The sequence below is a fragment of the Xiphophorus couchianus genome, chromosome 5 (genome assembly GCF_001444195.1).
Source record: "Xiphophorus couchianus chromosome 5, X_couchianus-1.0, whole genome shotgun sequence".
NCBI classification, from domain to species: Eukaryota; Metazoa; Chordata; class Actinopteri; order Cyprinodontiformes; family Poeciliidae; genus Xiphophorus; species Xiphophorus couchianus.
Window position 1 is genome coordinate 24,376,606 of NC_040232.1, and position 22,254 is coordinate 24,398,859.

Sequence of the window (22,254 nt, forward strand, 5' to 3'; positions counted from 1 at the left end):
GAAGTCCCTCTTGAATGACGGAACTTCTCACCCGATCTCCTAGGCTGAGCCCAGACAGCGTACAGAGGAAACTCATTTCAGTCGCTTTTATGTCCTCTTTCAGTCACTACCCACAACTCATGTCCATAAATGAGTGGGGACATATTGACTGGTAAATTGAGTTCTTTCTTCACCACAACACACTGGTAAAGCCCCCTCGTCACTGTAGATGTCGTACCAGTCCATCTATCGAACACCTGCTCCATCTTTCCCAAGATTCTGAGATATTTATAATCCTCCATTTGGGGTAGGACCTCCTCCCTGACCCAGAGAGGTCACTCAAGACACATGGAGGTACCGATTCTCATCTCAGCTGCTTCACTCTCTGTTGCAAAGTACTCTTGCAAAAGCTGTAGGTGTTGAAGCCAATAGGCAAACATCATCTGCAAAGAGCAGAGACGCGTGGTCCGAAGGCCACCAAAACACATCCCCACAACACCTCAACAAGAAATTCTGTACGCAAAGGTCATGAACTGAATCGATGACACAAGAAAACCTTGGTGGAGGCCAACTCTCTCCAGAAGAAAATTATAATTACAAAAAAAATAGTTTGTCTTGTCTCAGACTAACCAACAATAATATAATATCGATTTTTTTAACCAACTTAACAGATATGTTTCTTAAATGACAAGTTATTTTGAAGGCATAAATAACTTGGTAGGATGACCCAACTCTTAGACTTCTGTTTTTGGTTTATGTCATCCTCTCTCTTAAACGAAAACAGTACAGTTGAATTCTGCGGTTTTTGAAGTTCAAGCTGAATATTAGTGAACTTACGGTCATATAATGTAATCAAAAAAAAAAAAAAAATACATTGAACATGTCCAATTAAAATCAATTCAGCAGACCCCTCATCTTACCCTGTACCACCAGTTTCACAATCAGTTCCTCTGCAATGTATCGCATGCCGATGTAGCATGTAGAGCTCGGCCAGTTGCCGCTGACACAAAGCCTTGTGAATATTCAATAGCGTTTCACAGAACAAGATCTCTCTCGCCACTGCTGTCACCATCTGTGGTAGAGCGAAAGAGTAGACGGATGGAAAAAGAACGGATTTCACCACCGCCGCCTATTTCACTGACACACAAGCTTTTAGACAAGATTGCGGGACACACAAATGTGTGTTCCTTTGTCGGTCCCAGAGTAAACAAAGCATCTGTCCACCTGCGGCCACAAGCGCGCTTGCACAAAACGAGATACATTTTATATCACAGCGGCCCTGATGTGTTAATAATATATGGGAGTTATCTTGCGAAGCTATTGCGTGCTTTTCTTTCTGAGGAATGTAGAGTTCACAAATTCCAAACGTCCACTTCTGCATAAAGAGCTTTCCACCTCAGCAAACTCTTTGTGCCACTAACTGACCCTGTCTTCTAAACTTCTGCATCCAGGAGTTGCACTGCTTTCATAGTCCAAGGCTACTGTAACTCCTGTAACTGCCTACAATACAGAATCAAGTATTCCTTCTGTATTATACTCTCATGCTCGGTTAAAATGGAGTATGTGGCGTATTTGCTGTAACTTAGACCGCTAATGGAGATCTTGCGCACAGCAATCAAAATTCAAGCATTTTGAATTTAATACAGATTCAAAATGCTTTGAAATTGTATTAAAGGGGCAGTATTAGGTGTTTTCCAGCCACATAGTGTCATTTTTACAACACAATCAAGTGAAAAATGACACAGTTGTTATAAAAATGCTGTATATATCACATGACTTTAAAAAAAAAGTGCAATTTAACGCCTTGAAATTGGGCCTCTGTCTCTTTAAAAACTCCTGCTCTTTCTGAAACTCCACCTTCAGGAAGTCATCACAACATGGCTCCTTGATTAGCCCTTTAACAACGTTTTGCCAGCATTGCACTGACAAGTAGCTCCTATAATGAGCTCAGCAGATGTACAGTTCTAGCAGGTGTTTGCTAATTGCTGCTAGCTAGTCTGAAGGAGCTGAGTGGGGGAGTCACTCTGTGAGGCGGAAACTCGGAAACTGCAGCTCTGAGCCGCGAAGGCGAAGCTAGGTCCACCCTGACGTTTTGCACAGCTAAACGGTTGCCACGGGAGATGACAGGATTTCCCAAACATGCGCGAAAGAATCAAGGCAACACTCCAGGTATGTTTTTGACAAGGGAATAACATTATAGTATGATGTAAAGCTCAAAAAAAGTCAACTGAAATGGTCCGCATAGTGAGGTAACAGATGTGACAGGGAGGCAGGGCAACAACAGGTAAGTGGGTACAACTAGAAGCTCATGTCCTAACCTACCAGACACAGCCTATGAAGTCCATCGTCAGCCTGCTGCCACTGTTATTACTCAACACCATCTGCACAGAACAGTAACCGATCTCCCTGCTATTATAATCCAGAGGATGATGGACAGCCATACAGCCGGAGGTTTGGCATCAGGGGGACGAGCAGGACAGTGTTCTGTCTCTGTCTTTCTGCTGCTCTAATTTTTCAGAGGACCCTAATCACGTGTATTGTAAATGTATTGTAATCGCCGTTTAGCAAAAAAAAAAAAAGAATTCAAAAGTTAGCTGTCACAGAAATTAAGAGTGAATCATTACATTTTAATGCCATTACATATCCAGGTCAACATTCACTAGCCAATAGATCCACATCTAGTTTTAGATGACAGGAATAAAGATGGTGAAGCATACAGAAAGTGATGGAAGAGTCACAATAATCAAACTGTTACATCATATTACCAAAGCAGAATCTGTAGCAGCTCCATATGCCAAACGATGGTTATGACAGTTATCTGGCCTCGGTTAGCTTCAGGAAATAAAGCAGTGACACAACTGAAAACACAAGGGACAATCATTGTTGCCCATTTTAACGACTTTATCGCTACACTTAGCATCTTTTCAAACCCCTCCGGTGCCTTTTTGCTCAGAAATTCACTCGGCGGTCACTGTTCTGACCGCCACCAGTCAGAACAGAAAGACTCATTTCACTTTGTGTGGCCCCACTGCAAAATAAATCACATGTGCAAAGCTGAGAAATGCGACACGTCAACCAAGCTGTTCCGTTGGAGCCAATAGGAAAATTCAACCGCAGCGCACACCTTTAGACCCAAAGAGGGCAGCACTGAGACGGTTTTGCAGCCAAATATTACAGAATCAAACTGATTTACCCTGAAATGTCGCAATTTGGACAAAAGCATAAAAATAGCACCCTTAAATCCTATTTAGGGGCGACTGTGGCTCTTTGATAGAGTAGTCGTCTTGCGATCAGAAGGCTGTAGGTTCGATTCCAGCTTCCTCCTGCCACATGTCGATGTGCCTCTGGGCAAGGCACTTAACCCCAAATTGCCTACCGATCTGCGAATCGTTGTATAAATGTGCGTGTGTTTGTGAATGTGACTCTAGTGTAAAGCGCTTTGAGTGAATGAAATGTGACAAAATGACTGGAAAAGCGCTATATAAGTTCAGTCCATTTACCATTTAAACAATTTATCTGCAAAAAAAAAAAAAAGTCATAAAAATAAAAGTTGATTTAGGGTTTAGTTACCTTTTAACATGTTCTTTCCTGTTTATGAAATACTTCTTTGTTTTTTGTGTTCTCCAAGTACGGTATAAGTAGTTTAGCAACAACAACAAAAAAAGGAACAGACTCACAGATGAGACTAGTACTTTGATTCGAATCAATCATGGCTGCTGAATGTGTATTTAGTCACACCACGGCATAATCACACAATGCTTGTTTTCAGATGAAGTCCAAACAAACAGAGAAATGTTCGCTAACCACTTTGTCCTCCTGTTGCAATTCCATGAGCGCAGGAATGCAGCAGAGAGAAGGAGCAGGGATACAGACGGCGAGGAGGAGAATGTTGGGTGGGGGGAAGGAGTGGAAAAGAGGGGGAGAAACAACAGACCGTGAGCGTCACCAGATCCTGGGAGCACTGTCACATATTCCAAAAAAGCAAAGGGTCGAATGGAACAAAATAACACTTGTTTCGTTTACATTTAGTTAGTGCAAAACTAAAACCTCTCGGTTAGTCTGTGGAAAAGATTTTTGCATCAGTAAGCGACACAGGGAGTGTTGCATTTAAAAGAAAGCATAAAATAATGTTCTTTAGTCAGAACAGCAGTGGAGAGTGAGTTCCCTCTAGTGGTGAAACAGCATTAATGCAAGCCATAGCAGTTTCTCGCACAGCTATTCATATTCTGTGAAAGTTTTCATATTTTGTCACATTCCAAGAGCAAACTTCTGTGTGTTTCTTTTATGGTTTTATGCAATAGACACAAATGTTCACGATTTTCACTTGTTTTTTTTTTGTTTTAAAAAAAAATAAAACTCTGAAAAGTGTGGCATGCATGTGTGTTCTGCACGCTTACTCTGATATCCAGCAATAAAATTCAGTGAAAACAATTGCTTTTAAAGGCAGGAGACAGTAACTATTAGTCATTCACTCCACAAGCTATCAAAGCAAGTGTGCGGGGCGGGGCGGGGCGGGGGTTCCTGTCAACGTCTGTGTGAGGAGGAAAACAGAAACTCACCATTCCCAGCATGAAAAATGGTAGCGGTAGCATCATGCTGAGGGGATGCTTTCCTTAACGGGGATGGGGGGGAAATGTTTCAGAGTTCACTGGAAAACAGGTGGGGCTAAATTCAGGCCAATCCTGGGAGAAAACCTGCTGATGCCGGCAAAAGAGTTCATAACGGAGTGGAGATGTGAACTCCAGTGGGGACGTTGCCATGAGAACGGAGCCAGAGCTGCGATGGAATAGTTTGTCCGTCAAAGTTCAGACTTGACAATCGGCGGTCAGGCCTAAAACTCCATGCTCACAGATCACATCCGACACATCTGACTGACCTTGAACTATTTTTGCAAAGACAAAATGCACAAAAAATGAGTTTCCAGAAATGAAAAGCGGGTGGAGAAAAATCCCAGCTGTAATTGCAGCAACAGGTGGCGCTATAAAGTATAAACTAAGGGGAGCTGAATGCAAATGCAAATACATGCAACACTTTTCAGTCTTTTGTTTGTCAGACTAAAATAAAATCATGAGGGTTTTTTTCCACTTCATAATTAAGTCTCACCTTGTGCTACATAAAACCACAGAGAAATACAGAGTTTGTGGTTGTTACATGACAAAATATGTATATATAAAAAAAGAAAATTAAGGAATGTCTCACAGCAGATTAAATGTAAAGATTTCATTAGAAATACTGTTGGCTTAGTTTTCACAACAAGATTCAACTGCAGAGTTGAAGACATTAATATGTATGACTGACTGTTTGCTGTGTTGTGTTTGTAGTGGTGATAAGGCTTGAGGGGTGTGTGTGTGTGTGTGTGTGTGTGTGCGTGTGTGTGCTACCTTGTTTGACCGCAGAGACACTCGTCCTCCGCACCTAGCACAGAATTTCGTTTGGCAATATGAACAGATGTGACCGCAGCCGTCAGCAAATTTCGTCTTGTGGCAAATTCCACAGGTCGGGGCTTCGCTCTTTTGGTCCTGAGCTGGCTTAGTCTCCTCCCCCATCTTCTTAACCTGGTCCTTGTACGATTCAAACTGCTGGTGTAACTTCCTGCCAGCGAATGGACAAATAAACCACAAAAAAACAGGTTAGAAAATCAAACTGGAAAAGCGGCAAACTGGATGACATGTATACCTAAGCATCAGGACAGCCATGTTGTCATGTCATGACACATGACAGAATTTTTTTAACCATTTTTAATTCTTTAATTACATTAAGTATTACATATATACTTAAAATAATGGGATTATTTACAGAAAACACAAGTCAAGCTGTTCTTGCCAATGTTTCAGGCAGCAGACACATTAAACGTAGGTTCAAGTTGCCACATGTTAATCGGAAATCAAGCACTTTCCAAACCTTCAAAACACCCAATTGAAATTCAAGCATTTTCAAGGATCCCAAGCATGAACGACATAAATAATGACACGGTTCGCTGCCTAACAACAGAGGTAAACAACCAACACTGTGAAAATCAGTTTTGTTTTGTTTGGGGTTTTTTAGCCCAAACTTGCACTCTTCCAATAAGCTTCTACTACGAGCCGAAAAAGTGATGCAACCCCGGATAAGAAGTGAATTTCTGAAAGCAAAAGCCCATAAAGTTACATCAGAGGTTTAAAAGTTGAGCCTCTCCTCCCCCCGCCCCCCCTGACACAGCATCTCTTCAAACTCAGGCGTTTGGGTATCAGTTCTGCTTTGCAAGTTTGAGGATATCACTTAATTCTGCTTACTCGGGTTCCTCTGTATTAAATGAATAATTTGCACCCGTCTGTCTGTATCAAGGCGGTTGTAATGCGAAGCGAGGAACACCGTTGATATGAACCGCCGGTTATTAAAATCCAAATTTTATTTTTATTTTATGTTATCTGCAGGCAATCATCAGTGGTCATAAGCAGAAAACTTTACATCTCACTTTGCAGGAATCAACGCAGCCTTCCTGTGTCTCTTTGTGTTATCCTTAACCTGATTGCATAGAAAAAAGGAAGAAGAAAAAAACTCAACTACCACCCAAAAATAAAAACAACAAAAAAAACGTCTCCTTACATGCATTTTGCATGACACATGTCAATTGAGTGTCTCCTTGGAAACTAAACACTGGGCTGACTTCATAATATGGCGATTAGAAGTGGTTTCGCCCCACATATCCCCTGCAACATTCATTAGCTCTTGTGAATTATTGAGCAGTGCGATCCTTTTACCACATACAGGTCTGCATTTGAGATAAACATGCTTCCTTTTCCCACAACGGGAGCTTTAGAGCCCAAATCCAGCGGGCGCACACACCTTAAGACACCGCATGTGTGCGTGTGTGGTGTTGTTGTGGCGTCTGACTCTCTGTGCCATCAGAACATTAGATAAAGTGCCACTGACATGCTCCACGTTCTATCCACAAAAGGATTAAAGAGCTAATTATATCAGCCCTTGTGTATTTACTGAGCAGTGATTAGACTTGTGTGGCTCTTTGTTTAAGAGATTCAAACTAAATCACATTTACTCACAGAACGACTGATAACCAGCTGAGTTAAAGCCGCTGTTACCAAGGATCAGGGAGGCGAGAAGACTATGGAGTTTTTACTCAATCCTGTCTTACACGTCAGTACAAAATATATCAACACATTCTCACTCCCGACACGTCATATATTGACGAGTTGGGACGATTTCTGACCATGCGTCACATATTGACGTGAGGGGTCAATAGTTGACGACTTGGGAAGGTCACATGTTTTACGTGGATTTTTGACGCGAGGGGTTTTCGTAACCGCTGCCGAACCTTCAAAACCCAACGATTTGGTTAGGTTTAGGGCAAAAATTGCGGTAAGGCATAGGGTAAAACCCCTCGCGACACATATTGACGCGAAAGGGGTACCCTGCGCGTCAATATGTGACGAGGACGGACCGTCCCATGCGTCAGTATATGACGAGTTGGGAGTGAGAATGGGTTGAACATATATATATATATATATATATATATATATATATATATATATATACATATATATACTGCTCAAAAAAATAAAGGGAACACTTAAACAACACAATATAACTCCAAGTAAATCAAACTTCTGTGAAATCAAACTGTCCACTTAGGAAGCAACACTGATTGACAATCAATTTCACCTGCTGTTGTGCAAATGGAACTTTGTACAGAACAAAGTATTCAATGAGAATATTTCTTTCATTCAGATCTAGGATGTGTTATCTGAGTGTTCCCTTTATTTTTTTGAGCAGTGTATATATGTATATATATATATATGTTATATATATATATATTGGCCGAATAATTTTCTGCCATTGTATAAAGCGACCTCATCAAAAAATATATATAAAAATCTATTCAGACTTTGAAATGAACAGGATCACTAAACACATTAGAGAACATCAAGTGAAACATCAGGAAGGCCACGTTGTCGACGGCGCGCAGCAAAACTACGGAAAGCGGCACAAACGCGACGCGGGTCGCCGCGACAGCTGGTACGCGTTAGCCGTTCAAAACTGGGTGGCTTGTTGTGTAAAAACATGGTCAAACGCAGGTGAGACTGCCGATGAGTAATCATACACTGCTCATTGTCCAGCTCAGTGCTTGTGGACCGGAGCTCTCTTACCTATGAGACAGCAGCTATACCCGGTCTGAAACCTGAGCCCTCCTCCTGGACGTCAGACAGATTCAGCTTCTCGACAGCAGGGTGAACTACGTGACGTCTTTACAGCAGCTGGATTTTACTTATTACATTATTTATCGTTGATTCATTTGTAACTTTTTGAGAATCTTTAGCACATGTCCAAAAATTGTAAAAAATAATAAATAAAAAAAAATTGCATTATAATAAGGAAATAGTTACGTCCTTGGAATAGGCAGCAAGGGCTTTAAAGCTGCATTGAGGACATTTTTTTGTTTTATTTTTTACATATTTGTTGAAATGGTGTGTTGAAACACATAATGTGTGAAGAAAATGGCCTTCTCCCAGTGCTCCTAATGCTAACCCTTACCCTAACCAATCAGAGCCAGGAGGCGGGTCTTAGCGCTGTGAACCACTCTCCTAAGGGTGCTGCTCATCTCCCGTCTTGTTCCCGACCTTGCTCTCTGCTGTGCTGCAGGCTAGCAGAGTCTGTCGTTAATGCTAGGGCTAGTTAGCATAGCGCACCCACGATGGCTTGCTGTTAGCTTTGTCTAGCCTTAGCTTACCAAAACCTTTGGCTGTTTTCAGCTTACCCCAAAACAAATAGCAATGAACACAACCTCATGAAGTAACACAGCATACTATTAGCAAGGTGAAGCTAACACAAAGAAGCTAAAGAAGATACATTTACAAGCACAATTTGCTGACACAATAACTACTTACAAAAAAGTAAAATGTTTTTGAGTGGTTTAGCCTGTAGTTTTTGCTACACTGTAATATGGCATAATATCTTTAAAGACACATGTATTCAGAAACAAATATAATTTTGGACTATAAAAATGTACTCACTTAAGCCTCTAAGTTCTTTACTTTCACAGCTTACATTTGTACTGATGTAAAAAGCACAGGTGCAGCTAATATTGTTAACGAAGTCTAACTTTTACCTTTTCGCCTTATTACATTAGTACAGCTAACGTGTCAGAATCAACTTAAAGGCCTTCATTTTATTTTCCCCAGTCTTTGAAGTTCGTCTAGTTCACGGTCTTCTTTGGCTGACTGCTACAGTTTGAGATTATTGATTTATTCTGCTAGCTGCTGAGGAATGGAACTTGGTGCTACTTTTGGCTAGCATCTGGAGGTTTCTGTCCTTTTTTGTTTTTCTGGTGAAAAACAGGGTGAAGAACACCCGCTCGGAGTGACACGGCCTACATTTTATCCACTGAAGATGACACAAAGGAGCTGGAAAAAGCTAAATATGCTCACTCTGATGCACTGATGTAACAATTAAACACCATGCTGATAAACCATTGGCGGGTTTCCTGAGCCTGCTGTGTCTAACAGTTTTTGGCTTTGGCTTTATTTTTCCTGCAACACTTCTTGTTCTCTACCGGCAGAGGGCGCTGCATGAGATTTATTTACCAAGGAGAAACTAAACTCTGTGGCAGAAACAACAGCAAATGAAATTGTCATTGCTGATATTTGTAAATGACAGGGGCACAGCTAATGGACTATAATTTCATGCCAAGAATGTTGCCTGCACAGCAAAACTATCATTAGCATTATTATTATTTCTTTATGTGACTCCATCTACCATAATGTTTACAATAAGGTTTTCATTTCATTCCTTACAGTGCACTGATTATTCTAGTTGGGTTTCATCATTAGAGGTGATTATACATGTCTATTATAAAATCTAGAAATGTTTTTTGCATTCAGAGTTTCACTCTTCAGTTTCTGAGATTCTTTGTGACAGTTTCCTGTGATTTCCGTGGTTCTGTTCCCTTCACTTCCTGTCGTGTTCGGGTTTTTTTTTTCTTACCTCTGTTGTTTGAGTTTTGTTATCTCCTTTTGTTTTTGGGTTTTTTCTTGTGTTATGTTCTGTTTGTATGCTGTTCTCTGAATACTGGCCTGTGTGTTTTGCTTCTGTCCTGCAATTCTTTCCATTTGATTCGATTCTCTCTGTGCTTCAGCTCTCTGCTCTTCTCACTCAGCAGCTCACATTCTGGCCATTTAGTCTCCACCTGGCTCTTGCTCCACTGATCACCCCTCCTCTGCATACTGTACTCACCTTTCAGTATCTAGCCATGTAACATGCAGAACATTAATTTGCAGAACAAAAGTGTGGAACCCGATGTTCTGCCGTAGATCTTTTAAAAAGTAGCAGAAAAAGGCCACAAAAAAAGCTGCAATTATTTCTTTTTTAAAAGCATAGCATGTGAGTCAACACCAAAACAAAGCAGAATGGAAAACAACACTTACAGTCCAAGACCTAGTAGGATTTCTTTTTTAAGTCTGTTGTTTCAGAACATTACGATTTCTTACCCGACCACTGTAACAAAAATAGATGCATCAAACGAAAGGTTTGTGTCAGCAAGGTGTGAAGCTGATACTCACTTTATCAGACAAGAATTTGATACACCGCTAATCCAACACCAATAACCACTCTCCAAGCTGCAGTATGTAACTTTTTCAACAAAAAAAAAAGCTTTTTAGAATATTTGTTCAAATTATCATAATGTTGTGTTGTGCTGTGTTGAGTGAGTCAGATAATTTGTGAAAACAAAAAAAATCGAGCTCCTCTGCCTTCTCCCAGTGCTCCCAGTACTAACTGCAGGAAACTACACACACGGTCAGAAACAACCAATCAGAGCCAGGAGGAGGGTCTTATTGCTGCCAATCAATCTTGTTCTCACCCCCTCCTGCTTGCTCTTTGCTAAGCTACAGCTGCTTCACCAAAACATAGAAACCTACCAATGCTAAGGCTAGTTAGCATGACCACCAATGACGGCGGGTAAACGGCGACTAGTTTTTTCACCATCAGTACATTGAGCAGCGTACAGTAGGATGATTGACAGCGCTAAGTCCCTCCTCCTGGTCCTGATTGGTTGTTTTTGAGCAGGAGCGATGCATGCTTGCACCGGAAGGAATGATTTTTTTTTTCACCCATTATCTGTCTCATACCGTAATGTTACAACATTGTTACAGTTTTAATAGATACAGAAAAAACAGCAAAAGTTTCATACTGCAGCTTTAAAAACATCTTAGGAACTTTGTTTATAACCAGCCTATTGAGCTCCTTTGGTCGCCAGTATATTTTTTGTTTTCTTGCTAAAAGTAGATCAAGACGGGTCTGTGTTATTACTTACGGGTCTGGTTCAGGCTTCTTGTCATTTTGGGGCTTTTGCTGGGGCTGAAGAACATTATTTACCAGGTCAGTGATCCCACTAAAGGGAAACCACCTGTTCAGATAAGCAAAGCGTGGCTGAAACATGGCAATCGGTTATCAAAGGAGAAAATAAGTTGACCGTTAAGAGAGGTTTTTGGGTCGCAGGGCAGTTTCAAGGAGTGAGAAATAGCAGTAACATTCACTACAACCACAGCAGATAGAGGAGAGGGCCAGGACACTGCAGAACGGCAACCGTGGGGGCCACCAACATTCCAGATACGGACAGAAATACAATGGAAAAATCAGAAGAGGGTAGAAGTGCGAGGCTGTCAGAGTTAAATTAAATAAGAATGGTAGGGGGAAAAAAGATCTGAGCTCCACAGCCAATGGAAATGAGCGTTACAGACAAGGCTAACAGAAGTATCACTTGTTCTAGTTTACAGGGGCAGTAGAGGTCAGGTTTTCCAAATGACCAGTCTTAAAGAGAGATTGGATCAAATGAATCAGTAGCACAGTAGAGGAGCATTGAGTCCACGTTTGTAGTCGAACTACAGGGTTTGCACAGGCCAGCCAGAGTGCAGCCCATACACTGGATGAAGACGGACAGCCAAGTAGAAACCAGGGACAGGGGGAGGGTGTGCTAGAAGTCTGGCAAAGAAATTGAAAAAAGCGCCAGTAAAAAAAATTTTAAAAAGCCACTGCCATTAATGCCATGGATGTCAGCTTTTAATATCAGTACAATTCACCTGTCTGGTCAATTTCAGCTCACAGTGTGGCGTACATGTAATCACATATAGCTCGATTACTATAACTGTGGAGACATCCAGCTGTCATCGCATGACATTGATGTCATTTCTTTCGTTTAGCCCCCAGAAGACGAGGAGAAAGCCACAAGAAGCACACAGCACAAACTGCCAGGAAAAAAAAACTGTCAAAGCCTAGAGCACTCTGGGTAATGCAGTTTACTTACTGTGCTTGCTGAGGTTTTGGTTCTTCTTTGAGCCTAAAACATAAAAAAATAAAATAAAATAAAAAGGGTATGGAGATCTCATTGCATACAAAAACAGAAATGGATGAGGAAAATGAGGTGAAGACACGACAATGGGACAATAACGATGTTAACAGAAGACATGCAATATGTAGAATGATCTATATAAAGACTCAAACAACAATGGAAGAAATAGAATGGTGGGACAGTAAACAAATATATGTTCACATGTCAATGTCGCTTTAAGGATGGAAGAGTAAAAGTAAATAAAATCCAATTTAAATCGTGACAGGAAGGCAGCCATAATTTTAACTCAATCACTTTTTTTTTTTTATACAAAAGTTCCCAGCCGGAACTTTTGTATTCACAGGTTTCCGGTACGCCCATAAATCTGGCGCACAAGCGACATCCGGAAACAAAAAACGATCGCTGAAAAAATGTTAAATTCCGCTTCAAAAAAAAAAAAACAATTTAAAAATCTTATGAGACGCCGGAAAAGACTATTGTTGAGTTCCAGTTGTGCTAAAAGGAGTTAGCCTATCAGAGAAGCTATTCAAATAGCAACTTAATGCTAAACATGTTGCAACAAGCGTTCCCAACGCTGATGTCAGCGTCCACAGACATAAAGAAGTATTTTTTCAAAGACGTTACATGAATTATTATGGCTTCCTGAATAAGTATAATACCAATTTACATCAGTCTGATGGCTCAATGACCTAAATAACACATTAAAAACAATAAATATCTTTGTTTATGCGCTCATATGTCTGCAGGATTTAATATTCTAGCAGCAGGGTTTTGAACTGAAAACGTTTTCTTTGTCAATACCTCGTTTTCGATTAATTACAGACTCTGCAATTAGCTCAGTTAAACATTTTGACCAAGTCCCACCACTACTTAGAAATTATTCATGTGATTTTAAGAGGTTTGCTTTCAGGAATAAAATTTTTATTATTATTATTATAATAATAATAATAATAATAATAATAATAGTAATAGTTCCCTATACTGATCAAGAAAAGCAAGGAGCAAATATTTGGCGGAAGAGATTTTTTTTCGAGAATGGAGAAAATACCTCCACTGGTGATCGGATAAAAAAAAACACAAAACATAAACGATTCATCTCATCTACAAGATGATAGAAATATGTTTTCAGCACTCCCCATAAGTAAAGCAGAGGTCAGACAAACACACACACACACACACACATGTTTGCCCAGCTAACTTTGTGGGGACTTTCCATTGACTTCCATTCATTTCTACAGCCTAAACATTACCCTTACCCTTATCCTAACCCTAATCAAAACTCAATTCACACCTTAGTCCTAAATCTGACCCCTGACCCAAAAACAGCGCTTCCCCTTGTGGGGACCAGGCTTCGGTCCCCACAAGGAGCAGTGGGTCCCAACAACGTAGTATGTCAGGAAAATGGTCCCCACAAGGTATTAGTAACAAACGCACACCCACAGCTGCTACATGACCATCCAACCCATTCTCGTGTTGGACCATCTCACATGCCTCAGAAATCTGTACACCATCCAACCCATGAGGCTGCGACTTTAGCCGCTCTCGCTCCTGCTTTGGGAGCAAACGTCACTTTAAACTAACCAGAAACGAGCAGCTGAGAATCCCACTGCAAAACCTCTAGAAGCCCCTGATCACCACTCGGTCATAATCACAGTTCTCCTCAGAAGGTTCGTGCATCCCCTAAACAGCGCATCTCTGTTGTTTTGAACTTTGACCCCATCTGATTAAGACGGTGACCAGGGTTCACTGTAATACTTAACTTCCACTGCAAAATTGTATGAAATAAAACCAAAGACTGAAGTAGCTTCCAGTAGAAAAAAATAAATAAATAAAAAAAAGGTGATGCTAATGTAAGTCTTCTGAGAAAGCTTTCGGAATACTTAAGCGCTTCCTGGAAAGAGGTTGAATGGAGCGGCAACTCAACTTTTCTCCAGTCGAAGCAAATGTGAGCCTCGGAGTGAATATCTAAGTTAGACAAACACTTCCATCCAAAACAGAATTAGTTCTAATGCTGTGTGCAAATTAAAGGGTGCGCTCTGTTTTAACCCAAACAAACAATTTAAAAAAAAAAAAATAACAAAGAAAAAACTGAGACCGAGTTTTGGACAGATGAAGCTTCACTTTTGAACACTTTTGGTGAAAAGCAGAAAAGCGGCAGAGCAGGAAATCGGCCGGCGTGGTCCGCGGCCAGGTCGGCAGCCACAGAGAGAAGATCCGGTCCTGCGTACCCGTCAGTGTCGCCGCTCTGCTTTCCGATGAGCCAGTCCATATTTATCCTCTCGCTGTGTTCTCCCGGTGACCTGCAGCGCCGTTCTGTATTGATCCCATCAGCCCCGTCTCTGTGGTCGCATTACAAGCCTCATATTTATCTGATGGAGCCTGCTGCCTGCCTGGACAGCTGCCGGGCACTGAGCGTTCGTGCGCGCGAGCCGACGTCGTCTACGCAGAGGTGTACGCGTGCGCCACTGTGCCTCCATCCGCCGCCCCCTGACCTCCCCCCACGTACCCTAGTGTGTGCGAGTGAGAGCGGCAAGAGACTTGGCGAGTGAGTGTGCCGCTGTGTTTTATTCGACACGGGGCAGTAAAAGGAGAGAGTGTAAAATGTCACAAGTGACGTATTCAGTGTCCTGGCTGCTAAAGGAGGCCTGCAGGGCCGATCCAGTCTCAGTTTTCCGTCTCTTTTAACCCGCAACCTGCGTCCCCTGAACTCCCTGTGACACAAGAAGAAGAAATAAATAAATACACCAACCTGTTGCAGTTTAGCAACTTGGTTCTTTTGCTCTTTCTCCACTTTTTATATCACAACAGAAACAGTTTTAGTTTTGTTTTTTGTATTATTATTTTTTCATTATTAGATTTGTGTGACTTTGAACCGAGTTTCCAACAAAGACTAATGCTACAGTGCCCTCTAGCGGACAAACGGATTTCTAATGTTTCAAGAGACAGACTTGCACACATGGAAGTGTCTTTAAAATATGCACCGACTGAATCTTTTTTTTTTTTTTTGATCCGCTTCATGAGTCATTTGTGGTTCAAATTAGGCATAATCACAGATAAAAATTAATGGGAACTATTTTCAAGCAAAACCGTGCAGTTAAACTAGCAACAGATGGGAACTGCTCCGAACTATTAAAAATTAGCTTCTTCTTTTTTTTATCATTTATTTATCAAAAATGTTCTTTACCTTTAAATTACCACTTTGAAAGTCTTGAGTTTTTGTACAAGTTACTAATTGTTTTTGAGTTCAGTGGCAAAATCCAAATTTGCATTTTCACAAGTTGGATAAATTGTCCCAGTAATCGTTGCGATAAACAATAACATTGTTGTTTCGGAACCATTCTCAAGTTATGTATTTATAATGGTGTAATAATGCAATGTTGCCCTCTGAAAGACCAAGAAACTTGAATATTGCAAAAAGCATTTAGCACTGAAACTGGAAGGCATTTGAAATGTCTAAAACAAAAACACGACAAACCAAAAAACAATCAATTAAAACGGAAACCAAAACCACACGCGACTGAAACCACAAATAAAATCTTGCTCTTCAAGAAATGTTAATCGGAATGGAAATGATCAAGCTCATTTATCACAGTTTATCATGTGATTAATTAATGAATTAATTGCTTATCGCGACAGGGCTAAAATCTTTCAAAAAGGGTCCATTCATTTTTACATTTTTACAAAACAATACAAAGGTGCTTATTGAGGGGATTATCTAGTTAAAGACGGGAACCGGGCCAATGATTCTGAAGGCCAACACAGTCAGAGTGATAACTGGATCATGAGGAAGTGATGTGGCTCAGTGAGAAAATACCAACTACTGTACATGCATCATTAACACTGCCCCCCCTGCTGGTCAGGAATGCCAGCAGATGAAGGGTCTGTATGAGGTAAGTCAAGTGACGCAGAAGGTAAAGTTTCACTTTCACTGCTCCTGCTGTCATAACGAGGTAAAATATCAACATGGTCAGTTACCGGATACAGGCAACTGCTTAAGAAGAACATCTGAAGCGCATGTAATCAAAGACACTGAGAAGAAAGAAAAGTTCTTAATAGAGTTTCTGTATCAGTATCAGTTTCTGAAATATGTCAAAATATCATCAGTGGTAAAACTACCCTATTAGCAAAAGAGGGGGGAAAAAAGCAGAGAAAAATACTCTGACTGTAAAGTCTGACAAAGACGGTGTTTTCCTAAACAACTTAAGTCAGAACTAGTCCACTTCAGGCAGCCATCCTAAGCAAATCAACTTTCTGTGTGTGACGTTAAGTCTTTTTACAGCAAAGTTATGCAAGTCAGAATCCCCCCCACCCCCCTCCAACTCTAGTGTGCAACCTGCAAATCTTAAAGAAAGGTAGAACGCGCTAAATATAGCAGGTCAATTTCTGTCAGTCGATGAGGCGGTGAGACACCTGCTCACTCAGCCTCTCCGGTAAATGCCAGGAGAGCCGCTACTGAACGCTTCCTCTCCGTCATCAAAGAGGATTAGGAGCGGCGGACAGGGCGCTGATGACTTCCTCAGGTATGGGGCGCTGGCATGGTGAGATAAGGCAGGGCAAACGGGGACGACGAGATGGCCTCGGCATAGACGGGTCGGCCGGCTACGGCGGCTGGGCCTTAGAAAGTACAGATACGATTGAACGCACACGACCCCACTCATCAGAATAGGCAATCGAACAACATGCAAGCCGGACCTCCGGACCGAGAACTAATATTCAGATTGTCAAACGGGAGTTGGCAAGAGTAAGTTTTTTTTTTTTGGTGGGGGGGGGAGCGACGGGAAATGGCTAATCTGCAGCCAAATATAACTAAAAGTCCATCTGTTTCCTTAGATTACCCGCCAGGATTCAATTGAGCTGCCTCATATCTCCCTTCCCCGAGAGATATCCAAGTGGCAACGAGTCAGCGACTCGCCACGCAGCCGACACGTTGACAAGTGCATCTTTTTCGTGCGAGGGCTCACAAGAAACATACGTACAATATTCATTTATCACACAGTATGACACATATCAACACCGTGCCTAGCATTTAGAGAAAAACTCAGAGTCTGTATTCTTGAACATATAGATGAAGAAACATTTGTTGAGTCTCTGGGTAAAGTTGGGTTCAAAGTCATAACACATCTTTTTTTTTTTACAGCAGCATAACCTTGCTCTGACGATTGTTTTTGGAAAAATATTTGAGTTTTTTAATCTTTAAAAGCTAAAAACAAAAAAAGCTTATTTTTAACAAAATTATCGGTGTCAATACATTGAACAACCCACTTTCTGTCCAACGTAGCTCTATGTGGAAATGTAATTGATCCCCTTAAGAAACATTAGTTAGCCTTAATTACGTTTTTTAGAGAATCGAGAAATCACATAACATGACGGCACACAGTGGGCTAGGATCTCAAAACGTAACACATCATGCACTGATCGAAAGAAATTCATCAACTAGTCCCTGAGGGCCACCAGACAACCCAGAACAGCTTTAAAATGCTACAGGCCTTACTTCCATCAGCTATCCTCAGTACCAATGACTTTCACATTAAAGAAACAAACGGGAGGGGAAAATGCCACTGAAAACATCCTGATGATCCCCAAGATCTTCTGAAAATATTTCATGGTGTTGGAACCCAGCCATGAAAGACTAAACTACAGCCGGGGAAGAAAGACACTATTAATCCCAGATTGCACTGCATTAGCCCACTTTCAGTTCAAAACACTTTGTAGGTTTTCTCAGTTAGCATTAAAATTAGCTTGATGACGTGAAACATTTGATTGTGACCAAAAGTCAAAATAAGAAGAAATCGGCGAGACGGCAAATGCTTGTTTTCACTGCAGCACATTCATACCTGTGTGTGACACCAGACCCAGTTGGAGACTTAGCTGTCACTGATTTTATTTTTCTCTCACATTTGAATTCTGCTGTAAACACACAGCCATGACACCCCCAGTGTCTGAATCACTTTTTCCTCTCACATCTTACAAGTTTATCTGCTACGCTAAGCTGTGTGTAGCTGGGGCGGGACAAACGTCACACATTTACCTCTGTAATGTGCTAGCCTGTCAGGGATTTGCTTGCCGTCTGGTGGAGGTCTGTGTCGCGGCCCCTAGCCCAGGCTCTCCAAATGCACGTAGTGCTTTACAAGCAAAAGCCGTTGTGCATCATGTTCAGCATGGTATCATTTGCATTAGATTCTGCTGATTAAAGTATTTGTTAGATCAAACTCACACTGGAGGATTATGCGGTGGCCCTGTACCGTCCACACCCACACACTGCTGCTGTTGTCTTTGCTTGGTATCGTATCACCACTTCCCACTTTGTTCCGCAATCCTATATTACAACTCGCAAATCACAGTTGTTATTGTTTTGTCTAAGGGTTTAATTATTTTTCTTTGACAGTTGAAACTTTATATCTACTGACTGTTATGTTTGTTGTTTATTGGGTCTGAAGACCGGGCCATTTATTTTTTATTATATGGAGGACTCCCACTGTAGGGTTGCACATTTTTACCCACCACAACAGCAGAGTTCAGAATTTGATTAATAACAAGGAAATCAGATTACTACTGCAATCATCTTAGATTGTTTCACAGCTATGTTTAAAATTAATGTTTAAAATCTGTGACTGGTCAACAATTGTTGGCAAAGTCTTCGATTTAATCAGCATCTCTGACCAGAAATCCTAACATTTGAATACATTTCTCAGTCTGTATGTCGCTGTTGTCTTTAATATTAATTGTGCTTGTCCTAACATGTCGTTCTGTGTGAACACCAGGTTGCTTCTCCTGTCAGCCTAACCTACTCGTTCTGACGCAGTCGCATTTTCATTACGTCTGTGATCAGCACTTTCTTGGCAGTTGACAATGTCCCGTCTCCTGTAAACGCCTCAACAGCTTCTCTGGGAATATTTCAGACGCTCAGACGTGTTTCAGCTCCGTCTGCTGCCTTTTTCTGCGTGTTAATCTAGCTGGATGAAGCCCACTCATTTCCATCCCTTCATCCATGCCAGAGACACAGAAACATCACAGCCGCTTGGCCAACACCAGTTCTGCCTGATCAACATTTTCTTGTAGAATTTGCAGTCACGTGATCCTACGACGGCCATTGTAGATGAAAAAGAAAAGAGGAGGACATTTCTGGCACAAAATCTCACAAGTTTTGAGATTAATCTCAGACATTTTCTAGAACAGACAAGGACATTTCTTTGCTTGAAAAGTCGACTTTTGGAAATTTTCAGTGTTTGAAAGTTCTGCCAAAAAATCTCGGAAATTTTCTAGAAAAAAACAGACATTTCAAAGTTTGAAGAGTTGAACATTTGACTTTTGAAACTCAAGAATTTCCTTGTTTTTCTAGTAAATTTTAATCTTTTCAAACTCAGAAATGTCCTTGTTTTTTAATTGAAAATTCAGAGTTTTAAATTTACACTTTTTTTCCCTTAGCTACATTGGCCCTAATGTGCCGTCGTATGATCCAACTCTTGGTTTCCTTGTAAACAATTACCTAGTGGGTCAGTGATGAAAAAAAATAGGGTTAGTATTCCGCTGTGTATTATAAAAGATTAACTAGCTGTTGAGATGATGTCCAGAAATTAAAATAAGAAAACATCTCGAATAGTATATATAGCAGTTAAAAGTGTCCTATTACAAGTATTTGCATACTTTTAATTACATTTAGATCTCTAAGTCTCTGTCTCTATCCGAGATTTTTTGGGGGATCAGAACTAGTGAACTAGTAGAGAGCCAGTAATGTTCTTCAGACTTAACACCAAAACAAAACTTGCACATCATAAGTTGAAGAAAATCTTGTAACCGTTTGTAGTATTACAAAAAAAAAAAAAAAAATTCTTACTAATATTCTACTTTTATAAACATTCTCTCTAACGCTCCTCAGTCCGATGTTTAAGCAGACACACATGCTGGAATTGTTCCAGGTAGAAGCAATGGGTGGACTGTTCTAAAAATGTCTCACACTGAGGGTTATAATAGCCCAGTCATAGCTAACAATAGAGCGGTATTTGATACCTGGCCTATTGTTGACCCAACTCACTCCACTCCTTCTTTAACCAATTCATCCCTACAGGCAGGGCTGCTTCTTGGCTATGGCCAAACGGTTGCCAAGGGCGCCAGCTACAGAAGGGGGCGCTGCTGGGACAACTCAAAGAAGCAGAAGAAGAAAAAACAGAGTGGAATAACTATTAGAGCTAAGGTACAGCACTCCATGGCACATTTTTTCCTATTCTCTGTATTGAAAATAAAAATTTGAAAATATTAACAACCTGCCCATGTTGCTCACTATGCTAACATCTTCCTAACTTACAGTGCAGCTAACATTAACAGGCAGACTAAGTTGTCGCTGAAGGCGGAAGTTAGCATATCGGTAGCTTCTGACAGAACTATTTCACTGTTTGTTTTCCACGTGGAACATTAGCATGGCCTTATACGAGTTTGAAAGTATTGAAATAAAATATTTTTTCTCATAAGCACCACTATCAGAAAAAACACACTGCGGCTATCGATATTTATTAAATTATCCTCTGCAAAATATTAACACTTAACTAGCTTATCTGCTAAATGAAACTTTTAAGACATACAACTGTTGATGGGCACTACTTCCCTCCCCAACCCTCTCATTTTTTTTCTTATTCTTTTTTTTTAGGTTTCCCTTTGAGGAATTATAGGCTCCCACATGTACTTATTCCACCACATCCTGGCTACACAGAGTTCAAAGGTCAGCACATTCATCAAATGGACAGATGCGTAACTGCCACACACAATACGACTTCAATTAAGTTGAACTTGACGACTCTAAACATCTGTCTGATGGCCGGCAGATCTGTTTAAATTCGCTTTCTGTAAAATCCCTAATGAAAGGATTTTCTTGCGTCAGTCGCCTCTCTGTGCAGATTTAAAGCCAGCCATGCAAACAGCCATCCAAGCAGCTGGCCCCCTGAGGATAAGACGAAAGGTTTCTGCTGTCCGTCAACTCCAGCACTCCAAGTTCTTTTCAAATTTTTGCATCTTCACTGAAACTGAACTCCTGTTATTTGCCGGTCCCCTACCTCCTCGGTCAGCTGCTACATTTTCATGGCACCTTATATATAGTTTTTACTGTATTTCTTATTTTTATGTATGAAATTGGATGAATGTTTGTATTTTGTGTTTATTTTATGGGGCTGTGGTTGGAAATTAGCATTTTTGCTAAAATCTGGTACATTTACGACAACAATGTATGTTCATTAAAGCTGCAGTATGTAACTTTTTTTTAAAATGTTTAAAAAAAAAACTATCATTATGTCATCACAGTATAATATCAGGCAGATAATCTGTGGAAAAAAAAGTAGAGCTCCTCTGCCTTCTCCCAGTGCTCCCAGTACAAACTGCAGAAATACACTGCTCATTCAGAAACAACCAATCAGATCCAGGAGGAGGGTCTTAGCGCTGCCAATCACTCTCGTGCTCACCCCGTCTCACTAGCTCTTTGCTAAACTACAACTGGTTCACCACAACATAGCCTGCCGCCAATGCTAAGGCTAGTTAGCATAACCACAGATGTTGGCAGATAAACGGTTTTCTGTAACAGTAGGTTGTTTTTCCATCATTGGCACATTGAGCAGTGTACAAGAGGTTGATTGACAGCGCTAAGACCCTCCTCCTATTTCGTATTGGTTGATATTTTTATATTTTTTGCAAACCGCAGTAGTAGAACTGGGAGGAGATTGATTTTTTCACAGATTATTTGTCTCATACCATACTGTCACAACATGGTGACGGTTTATAATAGACATGGAAAAAACATATTTTTTGTAGAAGTTACATACTGCAGCTTTTATATGCGTTGTTCAATTGAAATAAAATCAACCAATTCATTGTTGTTGTGATGGTAGCAGTATTTTGTAAGGGAGAAGTGGTATTACGGAATTAGTTGGAGATCCTCTACTAAAATTGCAATC

At 40.8% G+C, this 22,254-nt stretch overlaps 1 protein-coding gene across 10 annotated transcripts in view; it reads right to left on the bottom strand.

The window, feature by feature from the left end:
- Positions 1–22,254, bottom strand: part of rims2a (regulating synaptic membrane exocytosis 2a) — a 172,278-nt gene that overhangs the window by 135,563 nt on the left and 14,461 nt on the right. For 3 of the 10 annotated variants that reach the window (XM_028017527.1, XM_028017524.1, XM_028017532.1), the window contains exons 3-6: positions 12,275–12,307; positions 11,285–11,377; positions 5,361–5,571; positions 3,784–3,795 (exon numbers count right to left, since the gene is read on the bottom strand). In XM_028017527.1, coding sequence (XP_027873328.1) covers positions 3,784–3,795; positions 5,361–5,571; positions 11,285–11,377; positions 12,275–12,307 — 349 coding nt within the window. The remainder of the gene's footprint in view (positions 1–3,783; positions 3,796–5,360; positions 5,572–11,284; positions 11,378–12,274; positions 12,308–22,254) is intronic. The other 7 variants (XM_028017528.1, XM_028017535.1, XM_028017533.1 and 4 more) reach the window with 3 other exon arrangements.